This window comes from Lasioglossum baleicum, chromosome 18 (assembly GCF_051020765.1).
Source record: "Lasioglossum baleicum chromosome 18, iyLasBale1, whole genome shotgun sequence".
Lineage (NCBI taxonomy): Eukaryota > Metazoa > Arthropoda > Insecta > Hymenoptera > Halictidae > Lasioglossum > Lasioglossum baleicum.
Window position 1 is genome coordinate 3732871 of NC_134946.1, and position 19191 is coordinate 3752061.

Here is a 19191-nt window from a genome sequence, read left to right on the forward strand (position 1 = left end):
ATATCGCGTAGTCCTCAGTCACCTGTTTCTCTTTACAGTTCGATCGTCGCAAAACAACGCGACATTTCAAATTTTTTTTAGCAACACCGAATCACACATGAGATTCAAACTTGGTGGGTTTGTTCGTTAATCTTTCGAGGACTTACGGGATTTTTTTTCACGCGTGAATAATCATTTTGTCCGGAGTTATAGATGTCCTAACATCGCACAGTACTCAGTCACCTGTTCCTCTTTACAGTTCGGTCGTCGCAAAACAACTATACTGAATTTTTTCGGCGACACCGAAGAACATATCGGATTAAAACTTTCTAGGCTTATTCGTCAATTTTCGAAGATAACATACGGGATTTTTTTCATGCGTGAATGATGATTCTGCTCGGAGCTATAGCGGTCCATTGTCATCATAAACATGTCTTCTCTCTGTGGTTCTCTGAAATCAATATTCTTAAATTATATTTTTAAATACGAACGAATAACAGATTCTTGTGCGAACATTTTCCTGGAATAACAGCTGCAAATTCGTGCAGAGGTCGCGCATTCGAGTGGAAGATTGCTCGCGATCCTTCTCGTCCGAGCGATCATTCGGCAAAAACGATCGTAACGATCTACCACGTTATTTTCTCCGCTGAGAAAAAGAAAGGAAAGCGTCCTGTCGGGCCTAGCTTTTCCTCTAATTTCCTGGGGACAGATAAAAAGCTCGATCTCGCTGTAAACCGCTCTTCCGGCAGATTTCCAATAAAACCTACAGGGGGAATCGTGTTACTGATCCGAGAAAAACCGGCGAGGAAAAAGAGAAATATTTTCTGCGACCGTGGCCGACGGACCGAATCGCGCGCGAGAATCCTCGAGGAATCGTCCTCCAGGATAATGGACGAAGAACTGGCAATTCTCGGGCCCAGGATTGGTCAATTATCCTCCAAGGATCGCACAGGATCGGCTCGACTGCCAGGAACTCTAGGAAGAACGAGCATTTCGAGGAAGTTCGATGAAGAACTCGTCGCGGTCCCGTTGGCAGAAATCGCGCAGAATTTACTTTGTAGTCAGTGGTTTTTTAAAGACATCATCATTTTCATCGAATTCAGGGTTTGTCCTAAGTCTGAAAGAATCCTCTATCCACTCGTGTAACGAAACTTTTAATTGCTGTAAGTATAGAGGAGAATATTTTAAGAGGAACGTTGAATTTTCCCGCTCCTAGTTCCCACACGGGTATTTAATGTGAGTAATGATTCAAAATGGAGGTGCGCATGAATTCGTTGATAGCACAGTGTTACAAGAGGCCGTCACGAGACCTCCTTTGGCAAAATGGTCACGTGCTACCGTCAGGACAATGCAACATGCGTTCGACAGGCTCCGCGTCGCGCAGTTCAATGCGCACGTAACGAAAATCCTTAATGAGTGCGCCACGGTAGATTCCGTGCACCGTGCAATATTCGCACGCATTACCATTAATTTCGCCCGCATGCTGTTACGTAAAGTGCGGGTACACCTCCGTGATTGCTTGCGGTTCCAACAGAGTTCATTCTGTAACGTTCGCGCCGGTGAATGTACAGCGAAATGCAAATTGAGCCGGCGAAACAACATTTAATTTCATGCTGAAACTTCGAAGTATTTAATGGATTTTTGGGATGAAAGTTTTACACCATCATATTCGTGACGTTGTCCTGATTAAAATGAGTACCAACACGACCCACTTCGGAGCATATTTGCCTGTGTAATCCACGATTGCAGCAGGACCATTGGGTAGTTCGCATAATCAATGTTCAGGAAATATGATTCAAACTATGTCGTGTGGGTACTCATTTCAATCATAAAAATGTCAGGAATATGTCGGTAAACATTTAGCAGGTATCAGAACGATCTAAGAATCATCGGTTTCCCATGATCACCGGTGGCGGGACGAATGAGCCGAGGTCGGGTTCGACGTGTTGACAAATGAAAATTCATTCGAGCGGTTTCTTCCCGGCCGACAAGCATCGTCGAGGATCTAAATCATCGTCCCGGCTCGATCATAGAAAGCAAATTGAGATCCACGCGCCTCCCGTTTCAGTATCAATCACCGGCGAGAGACAGGGGTACACGACGATTACCGGAGGAATGGCAACGTTACATAATTTCGGAGCTCTCGAGGAGCTGGCTTACGTAAACCCGGCTACAAATGGTGAATGCAGGTATCGACACTTCTTAATTACACGCACGCAACGCACGGGGACGCGAGCGTGCGTTAACCAACCCGCCAGAAGAGCATTGTTGAGTCATAGACGGGCGGCGTCCGTTTGCGAAGGTGTGGCCGTTTTTTGTGACATAAGCGCGGACGCTCCTTAGTACCTTCCTAGTATGTGGCAGCAAACTGCTCGTAGAAGGACATGTCGAGCTTGGGGTAAAGAATTGCATGTGTGATGACAACACACTGTCAAACTTGATTCAAACTTCGTTGAACTAGATTCAACTTCGTTGGACTCCATTCAAACTTCGCTGAACTTGATTCAATTTCGTTGAACTTCATTTAAAATTTATTTAACTCAAATCAAACATCGCCGAACTTGATTCTACTTCGTTGAACTTGATTAAAGTTCATTCAACTTGATCCAGACTTCGTTGAATTTTATTCGAACTTGATCCAAACTTGATTCAAAGTATGCCAGGCCATGTTAGAACAATTTCAAACTTGACAGACACCGTTGCCAAGTTAGATTGTGTTAAAAATCAATGTATGTTATTATCACGTTCAATCGATTGTGTTTGTTTCGATCTATTCCCGTTTTGAAAAAGTTGTGAGGATGCTGGAAAAGGATTTGCTGGACGGTGGTTTCTGTAACGCAACCGTGGACAGTTTGGTTGTTAGGCCACCGTGTTGCAAGAGCGGAATTACTCGCAGGCGTCTCTTGGGCACGCATTGCCGGCTCATTACTACATTTCTTTCCTGCGGACCTCGTGGTGGAGAACGTGTGCGGCCACGGAATCCGATTGAGCAATGTCGTGAATTGCTCTAGGGACGCGCTACGAGTCGCGTTCCGAGTCACGTGGACACACACGTGCTCCCGTCCTCTTCCTCGGCGACCGAGGATTTATTAATTTCCGATAATCTTCGCGCTCCCCTGCCACGGTATTTCACGGCTGTCTGGGAAAGTGAGAGCACTGAGCATTCTTCTCGGACTGATAGCAATGTCTCAATATACATATTTATAAGACGTGTGGACTTGCGAAAAATTTATCTCCATTTTGGCGAAACTTTTTTTTATAAAACTTTCACCAACACATTTGTGGCGCTTTCCTGATTGAAATGAGGCCAAACACGGCACAGTTTGGTTCGTGTTTGTTTGTTTAAACAATCGTGAATAGCACAGGAAACTATGCTCCGAAGTATGTCATGTTTATACTCGTTTTAATCAGGAAAATATAACGAATACGTTGGTAAACGTTTCATAAAGTAATAATTAATACTCGAAATTCGCATGGAGATGATAGGTTGTAGAAGTCCAGCAATTAGTATTAACATTTTGGAGATCGGTTTCGCTGATGCAATAATGGCTTCCGTTGCGTGATAGTCCGACGGGATCGTTTGTTTATGTAAGAGGGGCTCTCTCGGAATGCAAAATTAGGAAGTTGTTTGTAGTTGGTTTTTGATGTGTGTTTCGAGGAGTGTAATTCGAGTCATTAATTCGGGTAGCGATGGAAGAACGGCGTAGAGGCAATTACTGTTCATTATGTATGTGTTCACATTGTAGCAGAAAATTCATTAGCATCGGCCTGTTACAGAAGCCGCATTTTTTAACATTTATAATTGCCCGCGCACATTCTTAGACGGTAGCCGTTGCTCGAACACATGAATAATAAACTCGCGATTATCCTGGCGGAGTTTGGCTCTGGAGCAAACGGGCGAATCGAATGGTTTATAAAATTTTTAAATTAATGACCAACACGAGAACAATGTCAACAGGTATCGTGCCAGTTTCTGTATTCACACCTACAGAACACCCGAACACATTACACACGTACGTAGATCGGCTATCTTCGCGAGACCTGTTTCAGTACGACCGTATCGATACGTGTCGCTGCCCGGCAAGATTAATTCGAGTCTCTTCTCTGTCAGCACATGTGGTCCCACACGAAAGCAGCATCTGCTCGCAAAGGAATTTTAAACGATCGTAGACGACTGTTTTACCACTCGTCGAGGCAGAGTCACGTCCATTCAGCCCGCGAGTGTCGCAACCTTAGCGAGCAGCGAGGCTCACTTATGAAATCACTGTTGAAATCTGCTCTTTCCCGCGCGATCCCCAGATAAGATTCATTCACGACCCCCGGGTGTACATCGTTGTGATTAATGTTTCCTTAATCACTGAAAGGAAAGCGGTTTTTTTCGGACGATCTGCCGCGATAATCTAATCCGCAGATCTGCCGCGAAAAAATTTCGAAGACGCATGGCGCTTCTTCGAAAACGAACAATGAAAGCGCTGCGAAATATTAGCTTGTCAAGTAGCCAGATAGTCAACTAGGCAAATGGTCAAGTAGTAAAATGATGACATAAACCCCTCGTAATTTCACCAAAATTATTTTTCCATCGCCCTAGGATCCTAATTCTTCCATGGAATCGACAAGAACAGACATTCCGCATCGAAAAAGTGACTATTCCGGCGCGATCTCGGCAGTTTTATCGCAATTTCACGAACCGCCAGCAATTGGCATGCTTTTCACGGGGATTATGGTTTCATTTTATGTTATATAACACCGTGGTCAGTTATTCGTTCCTCGGAAAAGGGGATTAACGAGGCCAGGTGGACGGTAACGAGGAAAACAGAGAAAATAACTGAAATAAATCGTCTCTCGATGAGCTGGCACCGGAGCTAGACGTTCCACGAGGCGTCTGGTAATTATCGTATCACGGAACAAAGTGTAATTAAGCTCGACCGATGACGCTGCATAATTGCATTATATAATGGAACAGAGAAAAATCGCGTTCGAGAAACACCGGCTTGCCTTGGCCAGGTTTTTGCCTTGTCGGATGATGATAGCGTGGAAAAAATCGTTACATTTCGAAATCGGAGTATAGTAATCAATCTAATGAGGAAACGGCCGGGGAATTATGCGTGTAACAATTTTCCCGTAGCACGTGGATTGTGAAAGCTGCTATTAAAGATTACATTCGATGACACTGTTACTATTTTAGATTTTATATCGGCTGATTAAAGAATGGCACTGATTGAAAAACGGCACTTCAACAACTGTGTATGATTGTACATGAAAAATGGTACGAATAACATTTTTATTTTTCACTCGTTTGTCATAGGACATAAAAGAATACAAAAATTCCAACATTGACTATGTCCACAAAAAATGGTACAAACGTCCCTCGTATGATTGAATTATAAAAATTCTATGAAATTGATGCAGTCTCGAATCCAAGTACAGTGACCAGTGGCGCACACGTAAATGGTAACTGATCCGTCTGCATCGTCCGACACAAGAGAACGATAAGGCAGATTGAGTTATGGGAAACGATCCTCTCGTTTTTATTGTGCGTTTCGTCTTCCAAGTGTCGCCGTTCCAGTATATCCAGTTACCCGTCGCAGAATCTGGCCATTACTGTTAACAAGTTAACACTTGCGGCGCTAACACCGAGATTTGACACTTGAAACTTCGAAAACTATGAAAACTGAACATTCTTAAATATTTCTTCCACCAAAAGAAAGAGAAAAGGAAATTTTCTTTATCTTTCCAATAAGAATTCAAGATTACTGAACATTCTTCTTTGATTATAAAATATATACTTAGCATTTTGTATCTTACTACAGTAAACATTTTTTATTTTTCAGGAATAGAGAGGAGAGGCCATCCAGAATGGTTCTAACCGTAACAGAGGATACGCCGGCGGACATGCTGGCCGGAAGTATGGAGCTTCTGGTCCAGTTGCCTCGTGAACACCATCAACAAACTCAGAGGGTCACAGTACAAAGAAGGTAAATCTTCTTCAGTATAAAACTTCTATGTTTTTAATAATAGTTTGATGAAATTACTATCATCAAATGCGTGACGTTTTCCTGATTAAAATGAGTACAAACACGACCCACTTCGGAGCATATTTGTCTGTGTAATCCACGACTGCAGCAGAACCATTGGTTAGTTCGCATAATTGATGTAGAGGAAATATGATCCAAACAATGTCGTGTGGGTACTCATTTTAATCAGAAAAACGCCACGAACATGTCAGTGAAAGTATCTTTAAAAAATCAGTTGAAACAATAATTTGTTTATCGTTGGATTAGTATTGTCTCATGGATACCGCCGTCGTCGACACTTGATTTTACTCGCTATCCTTTGTATCATTAGTGCTGACATTATTGACGGACGTGTTTCACAAAGTTTACATTTGATCGTCCACCGTTAACAGTTACTAGTTAAGTGGTTCAACTCGAAAGCCTGAATTTGTGTCGAACGATATTATTGTTCGGGGCGTAATTGAACGCATCTGACGAGGAGAAGCTTCTCTTGTCAGGTGTTCTAATTTACGAGTTTCTACTCGAGAGGGCACGGATCGGTTCAGAAGAACCTGTCTTCACGGTTACGCAATTTTCACACGTTCTCTCCCACGAAGAAAGGACTCGGAAGACGCGCGGTCACAAAGAGATCGTCTAACGGTCCTGTTTTTTAAATAAAATCGATTTGTTGCACGAGAACCATTCCGGCACAAATCGATACTACAAAACATTCTAACAGAATTCACAATTTCTTTATTATTTATCTCATTTCGTTATATCGTTCAAAATGTTTACGACACTTCCAAACACTCGATTGATTTAAAATCCCAGTCGATCCAGCCTGGAATGCGGAAAAATAAATAAACCGCTTTTAGTAAGCAGTCGCTTGTTAATCCGGAATTACGGTGACTTTTTTTCTAGGACAGTGTTCATTCCTTTTTCTAGTTAAATTAAGCGGACCTTGATATCTGATGATAGGTTACAGATTTGCTAGATTAGATCTTGCTCCAGAGAAGCTCTGCTAAAGACTGTTACGCGTAATTCCATGTGAAATATGTTACCATATAATACTCGGTTCCATGTAATTGCGTGTACACTAATAGACACGGTCATAAGCAGATTGCGAATCTTGCTGATGCTAATTTCTCTTATGCCCAACAAGAAGATGTGGAATTTAATAGTGTCCAAGACTGGCTGTATAATCTTGTACTCAACTTTTTTCAGAAAATTGTTAGAATATCTAAAAGTAATTGTCTAAATTGCGGAAGTATTTTATCGAATGTAGTTCAGTGGTTATTATGAATTATTTTTTAAAGATATACTTTGACCGACATATTCGTCACATTTTTCCGATTAAAATGAGTACCCACACGACATACTTTCGATCCTATTTACTCATTTAATCCACGATACAGTAAGACATCGATTATGCTACCAACCAATGGACCGGCAGCAATCGTGAACTACATAGGCAAATATTCTCCGAAGTAGATCGTGTTGGTATTCATTTTAATCAGGAAAACGCCAGGAATATGCTGGTGTGTAACACATTCATAAGAAAATCATTAAAAATAAATAAATATTTAAATAAATTTTTCACATGCACATCTTTTTCATATGTATCGAATCTTGCAGTTATCAGTGTGATATCATAAATGTTAAGGTTTAAAATACAGTCGCAAGGAAAGTAACGGTGTTCCGAGCAACAAGATTCCCATTCAGAATTTTCTATCGCACAGTAGCGAATCATCCTCTGTGCTTTCTAACGACACCAAGAGCCAAGGAGAAATTCAGCCGAGATCAGTTTTTCCCTGGTCTCCTCGGTCGCTCGGACGTTTTTCTATCGGACGACGTTGCTCCTCGCGCTTTCCAGAAATTCGGGTCGCTGTGGTTTGCCGTTTTACACCGTCTCCAGGTGAAAACCACGTGTCCCGCGGGTCCGCGTCGCAAAAGTCATGACTGTCATGACTAATGACGCGTTCACCGGCGCGAGAAATGCTCCGCTTGAAGGAAAGTTAACATTGAATTGCTGCGAGGAGAAATGTTTGTCTGTGATCCGTCGGGAGATTGTCATTTCGCCGAGGTCGCTCGATAAAGTCACTTTCCAGGGGCTGCCGTCTTATAACAAACACCTAGACAAAACAAAAGTCATTTTTGGGATGATCCTCCTCAATATTCCGCAGGAGTTCATTAAAAAAATGTGTTCGTATTTAAAACAATTTATAAATTCTTCTTATAAAAACATATTTTACTAAAAATTGAGCAGTCAGAAAATTAATTTTTTAACAGTTTTGGTAAAATGTTGATGACCATTTTGAATCTCTGTTGACAGTACGCCGATGATGGACCTCCTCGTGCAGATAGCAACAGCTCACAAGTTGACGGCCTCCAGTTATACTTTGCAAGCTATAGGAGAGCGTGGTATGGTTCTACCTCATCAACCGAATACACCTATTGGCGCACTGGATGCACTTCAGGTAAATACTACAGACTCCACGGTATAGAATAGAATTATAAAATGGAAAAAATTCGAAAAAAATAACTGAAATGTGCTGTTTGCTTCCTGGGCACGTAAGTTGCGATATTAGTTGAAAAACACAGGGAACGGTTGTTTCTGTAGCTGTCCTAAGAACAGTCGTTACTTCTCCACTTTTTCTTCTTGAGAAAATGAAGGCCTGTTCTTGAGGAAGTGCCCTAGGCTTCCCAGAACCGTGTGATCCTCGAACGTATTAAGTCCCTTCCGCAGAAATCCTCAAATCTCTACCTTGTTATTTCGCTAACTTGCGGCGAAGGAGAAAAACAAGGTGGTAGCATTAACGTTCGTGAAACAGTGTTCGTGCGATCTTAAATAATATCCTTCTTAATATCGAAAAAGACACAAGTAAAATAAAAGTTTCTTAATCAAGTTTGCTACCAAATGGCGTGTTAATCAGGTTTGACGATGCTTGATGTTGCAGGTAAAATTGCTACCAAAACAGGGAACCTTCGTACCCCGGAAGACGAAGCAGGCTAATCAACCGTTCGAAACGACTTTCAGGTTGCAGGTAAAAAGAGAGAGAATCACTATTTTATCTACCTCGCAGTAAGAGCACCGATAAAACCGGATCACGTCATTGTTCTATTTCCGACAATCTATCCATGACACCATCAATCCGTTAGCGATTTGGATGATTGTTGAATATTTGTACAATTGTTGCAGGTGCATCTACCAAGGAATCAACTATACGTGTCGAGAGTCAGTCCAAAAATGAACCTGGGCGACATTTTGGATGAAGTCTGTCGTGAGAAAAATTTGGATAGGAGCAAATACGAGCTTCGTCATCCAGGTAAAATTGCTACATTTTCAATTTTAGATGATTCACTGAGGCTAGCGAAATTTTTTTGACTTTTTACGTCTAAAAAGTCGTCGCCAACCCTTTGATTAATATCCATTAAGAAACTAAAACGAGCAATGCATTATTTAATAATGATCTCGACTCGAGAAAGTGAATTTTGTTTGTTTGGAATTTGAGCATTCAAGTTTCACTTATAAATAAATGAAAACTTGAAAGCGTACTAAGGAGATCCTGTTTTTCAGTTAGTTCTGAACAATCTGCGTCTCGGCGATAAGATTTTTTATTTTTCGGAAAATATCAGCGAGATTAGGTGCGCTCGGACCAGTTATAAAAATTTACGAACTGGTCAGTGCTACCGGTTTAAATATCAAACGCGAGCAAATCTATCTGTCTCCAAGCATAAGATTGTAGACTATCATGCTCTCAAGTAATAGACTCTAACCAATAAAATCGAGCACAATTATCAGATGATTTTTCCTCACTTCCTAGAGTGATAATACTCCTTTGCTTTCACTGAGAGCTGTTTGCTAACGTCTTAATTGCTTGGCGCAATCTATCATTAATTACTGTTACAGATGTCTACATTTGTCTTAATCATTTACACCGTACCGGTTTTATTGTTAGTAACGCGTTGCCTTCCGGTGATCATTTAATACTCTTTTAGACATCAATAATTGATAGCTTAATCTGTAGTTATTTAATCAGTTTTCCATAGAAATAGCAAGATCAATTGTTGATTTGAAAAATTATATTGAATGTGATGTAATAATAAAATTTGTACGTACTTGATTAATTTAACTGCTTCAGTCTAACAGTAACTATGCAGATAATATTGTTTTGTATTTTGTTAATAATTCAGCACGAATATATCCAGGCAGAGGGTGTGACGTCCGCCATTTTGGATTTCCATTCAGTAATTTACATTCGGAATTGCTTGAAATATTCTCTGTCTCCTCTCTGAAGCGGTTTCTTGTTTTATTTCCTCGAGACCTGTTTGGCAAGCATCAGCGAATAAAATAAAATTATGCAGGTCCTTCGCTATTAACTTATCGGCGAAAACAGTTTCACGGTTTCTGATAAACTCGCGCCAACGATGAAAAACACACGCTCCTCGATCCGTGGGTGTCGACCAGCAATTACCGAAAAAACGTCTATCGAGCCTTCGGGACATATAGATAGCATATTAATGAACTGTGATTCATTCGAGTGATCGTGAATCGTCTGTTACAGTACTTGTTCGCTCGTAAAAGGGATCGAATCGATGGGAATATTTTAAATCGGAGAGCTTCGCAGTTCTTGACGCCATTATGGCCCGGATCACAGGATTCAGTAATATTTTTCTGTGGTCGTTCCAGCCACAACTGGTCCCAGAATGTGGAAAACATCTTTCAACAATGGCCTTCTAATAATAGAGAATTTATATATTCTTATTACATTTTTAAAATCAAGATATTCACCACAGAAAGTGTCTGCAAATAATAGTATTTGAAAATCATTTTTTTTTCATTAAACGAGGAATATGTTTCATTAAAAGAAAACAAATAGTGTAATGGTATCAGGTTCGAAAAGTCAGTGGCTCCGTGGCTCGATTTGCGCGGAACAATATGGCTTCCGAAGCCGTTCAGACCGTGCATATAAATATAGATATACATATATGCACATAACATGTACATAACAGGCCTTCGCAATCCGATTTCCCTGAAATTCTGCATTCCCGTCGACCGCGCGCGTATGAAAGTCTTCTTATGAGAGTCTTCATCGTGTGACACGATCCAGATTTCAGCTAATCGCGAGGAAAAGTAGAATGCAACAAAGTAGATCAATCGCTAGCCACCTTACGGCCACTATTGATTATCTAACTTCCACTTTCAGAATGTATAAAAATATGTCTGTTAATACTTCAGGTATACCTAGAAGTCTGCGTAAATTCATAGAATCCGCAGTCTAGTTATGATATAACGCTTAACGTCTTAACGTCTTGAAAACGAAGTCTCAGTTTCCGAAGTGTTTCAGGTCTTTGTGGTTTCACTGTGCATCAGGAATATGCTACTTCTAGCACACCCAGTATACGCTGAGTCCTTACGTGTGCTGGTGCACGAGATATTTCAGTTAGCTAGTTACACCAGCCAGTTGTGTTAAGATCGCTATCGCAAGGTTGCCGCGGCCGGCTCTTCCACTTGTTACACCTAGTCGTTAACCGTGCACAGTCTCTGTTCGCATGCTCAGCGTTGCTATCCCCTTCTAGGATGAGCTCGCACCATCGGCCAATCCCGATTCCACGGGAATTTCTCTGCTGGTCGCTTTAATTAATTCCTAAGAATCCTCCTCCGAAGGTGTCCTAATTAACTTCGATCTCCTACTCAGTTATCGCACTTTTATTTTGGATTACAGCATAGGTCGACGACCATACCTCCCTTTCTAATCCTTAGTACTTGGTATACTTGATAAAACTCAAGCTACTTAGAGCACAACGCAAGCAGGGATTTTCAAAATTTCTTATACTACTAATAACAATATTTATTGTGCAAATTGACATTTTATTTTGATTTATTATAAGTGTCCTGGGTGATTCCATATAGCCTAGTACACTAGTCAAACAAATTCTTTTTGATCTTCTACTAACATCTACATATCATTGTCTCTTTCCAGCCAACCTGGACACCCTGGACCTTTCGCTGTCTCTGCAAGACTACCACCTCCAGGAGGTCACGTTGTACGCGAAACAAGGAGGAACATTAGGTTCAGCTCTCAGCACGCAGGACATAATGGTTCTGCACAGGCAGGAGGAGCGGAGGAGGCAGCAGGCCAAGCAAGGTGTCTTTGGGTTTGTGTTCAAGAAGTCAAAGGAGTGTTCTTTGAGCACGGACAGCTTAGGTGGTCGAAGCGCATCGCCAGCTAGAAGCGACGAGACTGGGAGAAGCACTAGTCCTCTTCAACCGCCTGCTAGGCCGCTGAGGAAACGGAGACCTGCTCCGAAACCGCCTGTTCAGGCTCAGCCGGAAGTAAGTAAAGACTCGAGCTCTTATCTTACAATTAGCCGAGAGTAGTCGTACAGAGGCAGAGTTTTCAGTATTTTATAATTGGAGAACCTGTTTTTGAGCTACTAATTAGACAGCAGAGATCTTTATGCAAATTAAAATTGTTCTACCTGAATCAGGGTTCCGAGGAGAATGCAGGGGACTCCTGCAAGGACAAGGTAGTCATAAGTCACAGCCGTAACAGCAGCGACAGTTCTGGGTACCACGAAGCGTCTGTGTTGAGCGACAATCCGGATTCTGCTGGGAGACTCCCGGAAACTCTTCCCAGAAGAGGCAGGCTGCCTTCAGAAACACCGAGGAAGCTGGCCCAGACCTCTCAGTCTAGTAAGAGCCTCAGCAATCTGGCTAGCGTGCCTGGTACGCTTTCCCGGGGAATTAGCAGCACCTCGTTGAGTTCTACAGGTAGAATTCCTTGTGTAGTATTGTCCCAGACCCCCTAAGGTCTCTCCTCATTAATTGTTGACGATGCAACGATCCAAATGACGTATTGGAAGTCTGACCTTAAGTACACACACACAGGCGTTGCAGTAATGGTACCCGTTTTGATTAAACAAATTTAATATTAGAAAAATTCTGTTCATTTCGTGTTCCTTAGTTAGTTGACATTAGAGGGTTAGGAACTGTACTAGACCATCTATACTAACAGATGCTGTGTCGTTTGATTTTGTTCGTAACTTGTTCAATGTACTCATTATTATTAATGTTTGTATGTATTGAATTACTTGTTACTCAATTTTGTGGATGTTTTTGGCCTCCAATTGGTTCCATACACTAATCATCTCCTCTTTGACAGGTCTGCGAAAGAAAAGAGCAGCACCCCTTCCTCCAGGAGCCAGACCGCTGTCATCAGCAATCTCCACCCAAGCACTGGAGCGCATTGTAGACTCTGAGGAGTCCCTCACCTCAGACATGGATCCTTCCAAACCCCCATCAGATATCGGCGCTCCTTCCAAGGCGAACTCTGATATAGAAGAACGTCCAAAAGCTAGCTCAGACATCGGAGTGACCACCGTGGGTGCGAAGATTGACTTCGCCAAGCCGAAGTCTCTGGACGTAGACTCGAATCCTGGGAAAAAGGACGTCGAACCGCGTCACAGATCCGGATCCATAAACGTTAAGTTGCCCAGTGACGAGGGGAAGACTGTACCTGTAGAAGACGCTCCCGTAGACGTTAGAGTACCCCGTAAAAGAGGTAAGCTAGTGCGTAGTTACGGTAGCATAGAGGACAGCACGCCTTCCTACAGCTTTGTATCGAGAAATAGTTTCGAGCAGATGATAGAGGAAGGGGAAGGAACGGGAACGATCAGGAGGCAACGGAGCCTGTTTGGCCCTGAAAAGTTGAAACTGCATTCGAAGATAGAGGAGTACAGGTACGGTTTAACTAAGCACGACGAGTCGTTTGAAACTTTTGGTAACCGGTTGCTGAAATCGACGTCCAGGTCTCTGGATCTGGAGAGCAACGATTCCAAGTCGCGTTCTAAGGTGCAGAAGTCTCAGAGCTTCGCTTGCGCAAGTACCTCAAGGATCAAGGAGTCACTTAAAAGCGTTATCCTCGGCGAGAGTTCTAAGTCCTCGTGCCAAGACTCCTTTAGGGCCCACAGTAGGTTGATAAAAATGCAAACGATGCTAGATCTGGACAATATATCAACAAATGTAGAAAATATGCCCGAGCGCAGGGTGCTAGAAAATAGAGTTACCCCTGCAAAGCTGCACTCTGGCAACTACATCTGTGACGATAGTTGTCAAGCCAAGACTTTGAAGCACAGCTTGAGCTTCCAGAACTGCATCAAACTGAAGGACACGAAAATAGTGAGCACCTTCGAGAAACCAAGTTCGTTGAACCGCAGCTTCTGCGTCAGAAATGGTAGATCGGACTCGGCAGAGAATAGGCAACCTAAGTTAGGTAATGTGAGCACCACCAAGTGCCACAATGGCTCCATTTTCTCCAGTCTCAACATGGACTCCTTCGAGGACCCCCTAGACAGCCATAGGTCCAACCCTTCGGCTCCTCCTCTTAGTAACTTGCAGATTTTTGCAATTTCTACTAAACCCTTGGATATTCCAGTGATCACCGTGGATTCGATTCCCAGTAATGTTGATAAATTGCCATCCCTTCCTATTATTCAACACAGCGAGTGCAGGCTAGAATCAGAAAAGAAACTGAGCATCTTAGAACCTCCTCCGCCAGGTTTAGTTAGCAGAGAGGAGTCCACAGAGAGTTGGAACAGATTCTTGGTCCAGCTGAATTCCATTTTGGAGAGCCGAGTTGGCGAATTTGTGTAGACGAGACACAATTTTTCTTATTATGTTTCCGTTCCATCCCCTGCTAAGACACTGCGTTACGAAACGTTACTCTGCGTTATGAAACGTTTTCATAGAAGTAGATAGTCGAGCAGAAATATACCGCTACCACCCAAAGCTAAATTGAATTCTTGCATGCTTTTAAAAAATTGCACTGAATTGCACGACCAAAATTCTCTTTGTTTTTTATTTTGACAAAATGCTCCACCAAACACCTGCTTGCTAATTTCACCTATAGGTGACGGTTTCTCTTTTTCTTTTTTCCTCCGAGTACAGTTGGAAAACCCGCTCCACTTCCCAAGCCTAGAAAAACCTCCACCAACAGTAACACATCGGTGAAGCCACAAGTATTGAAACGCAAGCTAGCACCACCTTCCCCGTCGAGTAGAATGCCAAACGCGAGCAGTATAGAGGACCATTTGGCTCCTGCATCGTTCAACAGCGAGGCCACTGGCAGTGACGCGAGTTCGAACGTTTTCCCTGAGACGTCTGCTAGCAGCAACAGCATTAACTCTAGCAGGAGAAGCTCAGCCAGGTCTGATGAGACAGTTGGAAAACTGGAAGTTACCTCTGCTTGCTCTGTCAGTGAGGATGAGGTGTTCTTTACCCCTAGAGCTGATCTGAGTCAACAACCAATCTTTGATTATAATTCAATAACATTAGAAGAGAAGCATGACGAGGAGGGTGCGATGACCAAGATGTCTTCAAAGAAACAAAATACCATTGCTGAGACATCATCCTTGGATTGCAGCTCAATAACATCAGAAGAGAAGGATGAGGAAGATGATACAATAACCAGAATGCCATTGAAGGAGCAAACCAAACAGAGTCCCTCGACACCCAAGAAAGCTGTTGGCCAAGAAAAGAAACTATGCGCAGTGATTTCAACCATGCCCAAGTGCAAACACCTCGACGACCTGACAGAGAGCAAAGGAAATTTGTTGTTCAAGGAAAGACGTGCTGAGACAAAAGTAAACGTTAATAGTGCAAGCAGTGAGACTGGGGAAGGTACGAGAAGACCAAGGATTCCTAGAACAGCGTCGAAGTTGAACGATTTCGAGACCAACCCTCTAGAAAAGCAGAAGAGGCATTTCACGTCGCACGCGGAGGACTTCACGTTTGCTTTGAATCTGAATGTGGCGTCTAACCTTAGGAATCTCGCACAGCATTCAGGGGACGAGGACGCTGGTCTCCAGGGTGAGGGTGGAGGAATATCAAGTTGCGGATTGGGTGCACCAGGTGCATGTTGCATATCACTAACAGGGTGGTGTTGGACGTACACTTTCTCTCTTGAAATTTCTCTGAGAGTCATTCCAAACATTGTAGTTTAAAATCTTCCGAGATTTCAGGATGTTTGGAGTGAATTCAACTAGCGTGTTCTTTGATTTTTTTGGTATTTTGAAGATAAGTTGTATAAAATAATTTCATGTAGTTTTTAGTTGTACAAGGTCTATTAATCAAGGTGAATTGATTGAACTTGAAAACTAAACTTTACTTTTCTCAGTTACTTTACTTGCGATTTTTGGGCTAGTTACACGAGAATCTCTCCTTAAAACGTCTACCTAATCAAACACTACATTTTTTTATTTCTATAGTAATGAATACTCAAATTTCTATTGCATTTTCATAAACAGATGTCAACCTCTCGGAGACTGACGTCTTACTGCAGAAGGTATCGGACACACTGTCCAACTCTCTACCAGTTCCAAGCTCCAACCAAGTACCTGCCAAGAGGTTCGTTGCTCCTGTCGAGATCAAGTCAAAGCCAGCAGATATTCCCAAAGAAATAACTCCCTCTAAGAAGACCTTGATCGAAGAGAACACGAAACAACAGAACAACGATTTCACAGATGCTACAATAGTGAACACCAGCACACCAAACCAGACAGTCGGTTCACAGCAGGACACATCAGACTATGTATCAGCAGCTGACGAGGATTTGTCCATCGCAGATTGGGAGTACCAGCTCCCAGCACCACCTAGTGCCTTCAGAGATTCTAATTCGCCAGTGTTTGAGAACTATGATGAAGTAATTTCGTCGCCTGAATCGTTTAGGGATTCAGAATTGAAGGACCACGTTGAGCTCTTGGAGAGAAATCAGAGAACCGATTCGAACCAGCCAGCATCAAAGAGCAAAAATAGCTTTGAAGAAGTCAAAAAGGATACGAAACAAGAGAAACATTGTTCACAGTTGAAATCAGTGGACTCCAACTTGAAGAAAGTGATGATCTCCGAGCTGGAGAACAAGATAGGTACGTTGCCCCAGAATCCCAAGGACTTTGACTCGAAGAAGGCTACAGATAGCTCGTCTACACCCAAAATAGCTCCTATAGACAATACGCTGTCAAATTTTACTATCACCACCTATGCTAGGCAGAAAAGTTTGAATATATTTGAGGAGGTGGAGAAACAGTCTCAGAAGAAGGATGAGAGGTTCATCAAGTCCTTTGCAACCCTTTCCAGGAACAAAACCGACAACGATGAGGTGGATGATAAAGCTGCAAAAGATTTTGGTGTTGGTACCTTGCAGAGAAAGACGAAGGTGGAGGACAGCGGTGATAGAAAGCTGGAACCAAAGACAAATACTGAGACTCTGCACAGGTGGCAGTCTGGTAACGAGAAGAGCAATATACAGAGGTCCAAGAGCTATGTGTCTGTGTGCGATAAGATAAAATTCCAAGAGACCATGGTAGAGGATGAGGATGAAGATGTCAGGAATAGTAAAAATGTTAAGATGAACGATGTTAGTCTGAAGAAGGCCACGAGCATTAATAACCTAAGTGCACCCAAGGGCAACGAGAAGTTCTCACAGTGGAGGGACAACATCCTGAAGCGGCAAGAGGAACCTACCAAAGAGAAGCAACTGCAGTCTTTGCAGGTACATGAATGTCAAGTCCTTGGTAAGATGAACTATCCTTCTAACATTGAGCTGGTTTTTCAGGTACTGAAAAGCATTTTGCCGCAGTTGAAGACTGTTCAACAGGCGGAGGAAAATGTGCCCAAAGAATCTGATGATGTAGTATTACCTGAGAAAGCAAGGTGAGTTAGAGCATTTTTAGGTTAGTAAACATAGTAGACCAGTTAATCCCACTTTTAGTACAATGTCCTGATGCAAAATAAATTTGTTTCAGACCCGAGACTACGTCTAACGAACATTCGATCGACTCGAATGTAGCGTCGGCTTGTACCGATAAGAAATCCGAGCCAGAGACCAAGAATGCACCGCCAGCAACCAGCACAAAACGATACATCTACTCCGGACCGCCAGCCATAAATTTAGGCAGTTGGTCAGAGCGACCGAGTCACAACATCCACATAAAGAGGGACACAGACCCCAAGTTAGGCGTGCCCAAGGCCAACAACAGAACCATTGTAAATATAAACGGCAACAGGGACGAGAGAGATAGCCCAAGTGACCATGACGACCACAAAAAACCTCAGAACGTGCTGGACAAGAGCAGGAAGATCGCAACTACATCTTTAGAAAGGAGAGAGCCTAACGAGCTAGCTAAGAAGCTAATCACGCATACAACAGCGACCGGCTTTAAAAAACCAATATTGAACAAGGTCCATGTAGATCCTAAGCCAGTAGTAACGGGGGTGGAGCTAAAAAAGAGCTCTGCGGACAGCAAGCAGGAAGATGCTGTTATCGATACTACTCCTGTGAACTTTAGGGAGCTATCTAAAGCCTTTGGCCAAGACGTCACTCTCCGACCTAAGCCAAAACGGAACATACTAAATCGGCGCTCGGACCTCCAGCTTGAAAGCAATTTTCTCAACCTTGCGAAAGTCAATGGTAGCAACGAGCATCTGACTAATGGCAGCCAGGACTCTCTGAAACCCAAGAAGTTCACCACGGTGGTAGGCCTACAACCTCAAAATCAGGCTCCTTTCAGAAATGGTATCAATGTGAAGAGCAATCAGTCCTTGCCTGTTATCAAGGGTTTCAAGGTTTCAAACGGTAATCAGAACAACCATAACAAAGAGCTTCCAAGGGATTCGTCTGTTCCCCAGCCGCCTAGGCCACCTACCATGCCTGTTATAACAGGTGTCACCTTGAAAAGTACCAGGCCCAAATCGATGCCTGTACAAGTGGACTCGAGGGACGTATTGTTGGAGTCGATTCGGAACTTTGGAGGTCGCGAGAACCTGAAGAGCGTAAGCATACTCACGTGAACATGTTGCATTTGTATGGGGTCCTTCGAAAAAGTGACTGGAAAAGGGATGATGAAGGAAGTGAAGCACTGGCTGCTAGAAAATAGTCTAAATTCTGCTTCGTGTTGTTTTTTTGAAGGGCTATGCATCCTTGAGAGTGTTTTTTCTCCTCTGGAAGCATTTTTTTGGGATGATCGTTTTAAGATAAAAAATTCTGTCGATTTTCTTAAAAGGGGATTATCGTGTAAACGACAAAAAACAAGGAAATCTATTTATTAATTGTATCTGCAAGTTTATACCAATCATAGGAACTTGAAAAAAAATCGATTTTTGGTGTAGTTACAAGAAAATCTCCTTATGTTTATCTTCTTGGTTCTAAAAGATTCTTTT

At 42.6% G+C, this 19191-nt stretch overlaps 1 protein-coding gene across 12 annotated transcripts in view; it reads left to right on the top strand.

Annotated features, from left to right (window-relative positions):
• The window catches only part of LOC143218036 (uncharacterized), a 92806-nt gene that overhangs the window by 70726 nt on the left and 2889 nt on the right, over positions 1-19191 (top strand). For 9 of the 12 annotated variants that reach the window (XM_076442924.1, XM_076442926.1, XM_076442927.1 and 6 more), the window contains 11 exons: positions 5811-5954; positions 8305-8449; positions 8930-9015; positions 9168-9298; positions 11957-12309; positions 12465-12747; positions 13139-13537; positions 14923-15885; positions 16281-17524; positions 17588-17685; positions 17778-18804. In XM_076442924.1, the coding sequence (XP_076299039.1) occupies positions 5811-5954; positions 8305-8449; positions 8930-9015; positions 9168-9298; positions 11957-12309; positions 12465-12747; positions 13139-13537; positions 14923-15885; positions 16281-17524; positions 17588-17685; positions 17778-18804 (4873 nt within the window). Of the gene's footprint in view, positions 1-5810; positions 5955-8304; positions 8450-8929; positions 9017-9167; positions 9299-11956; positions 12310-12464; positions 12748-13138; positions 13538-14922; positions 15886-16280; positions 17525-17587; positions 17686-17777; positions 18805-19191 lie in introns of all 12 variants that reach the window. The other 3 variants (XM_076442929.1, XM_076442930.1, XM_076442936.1) reach the window with 3 other exon arrangements.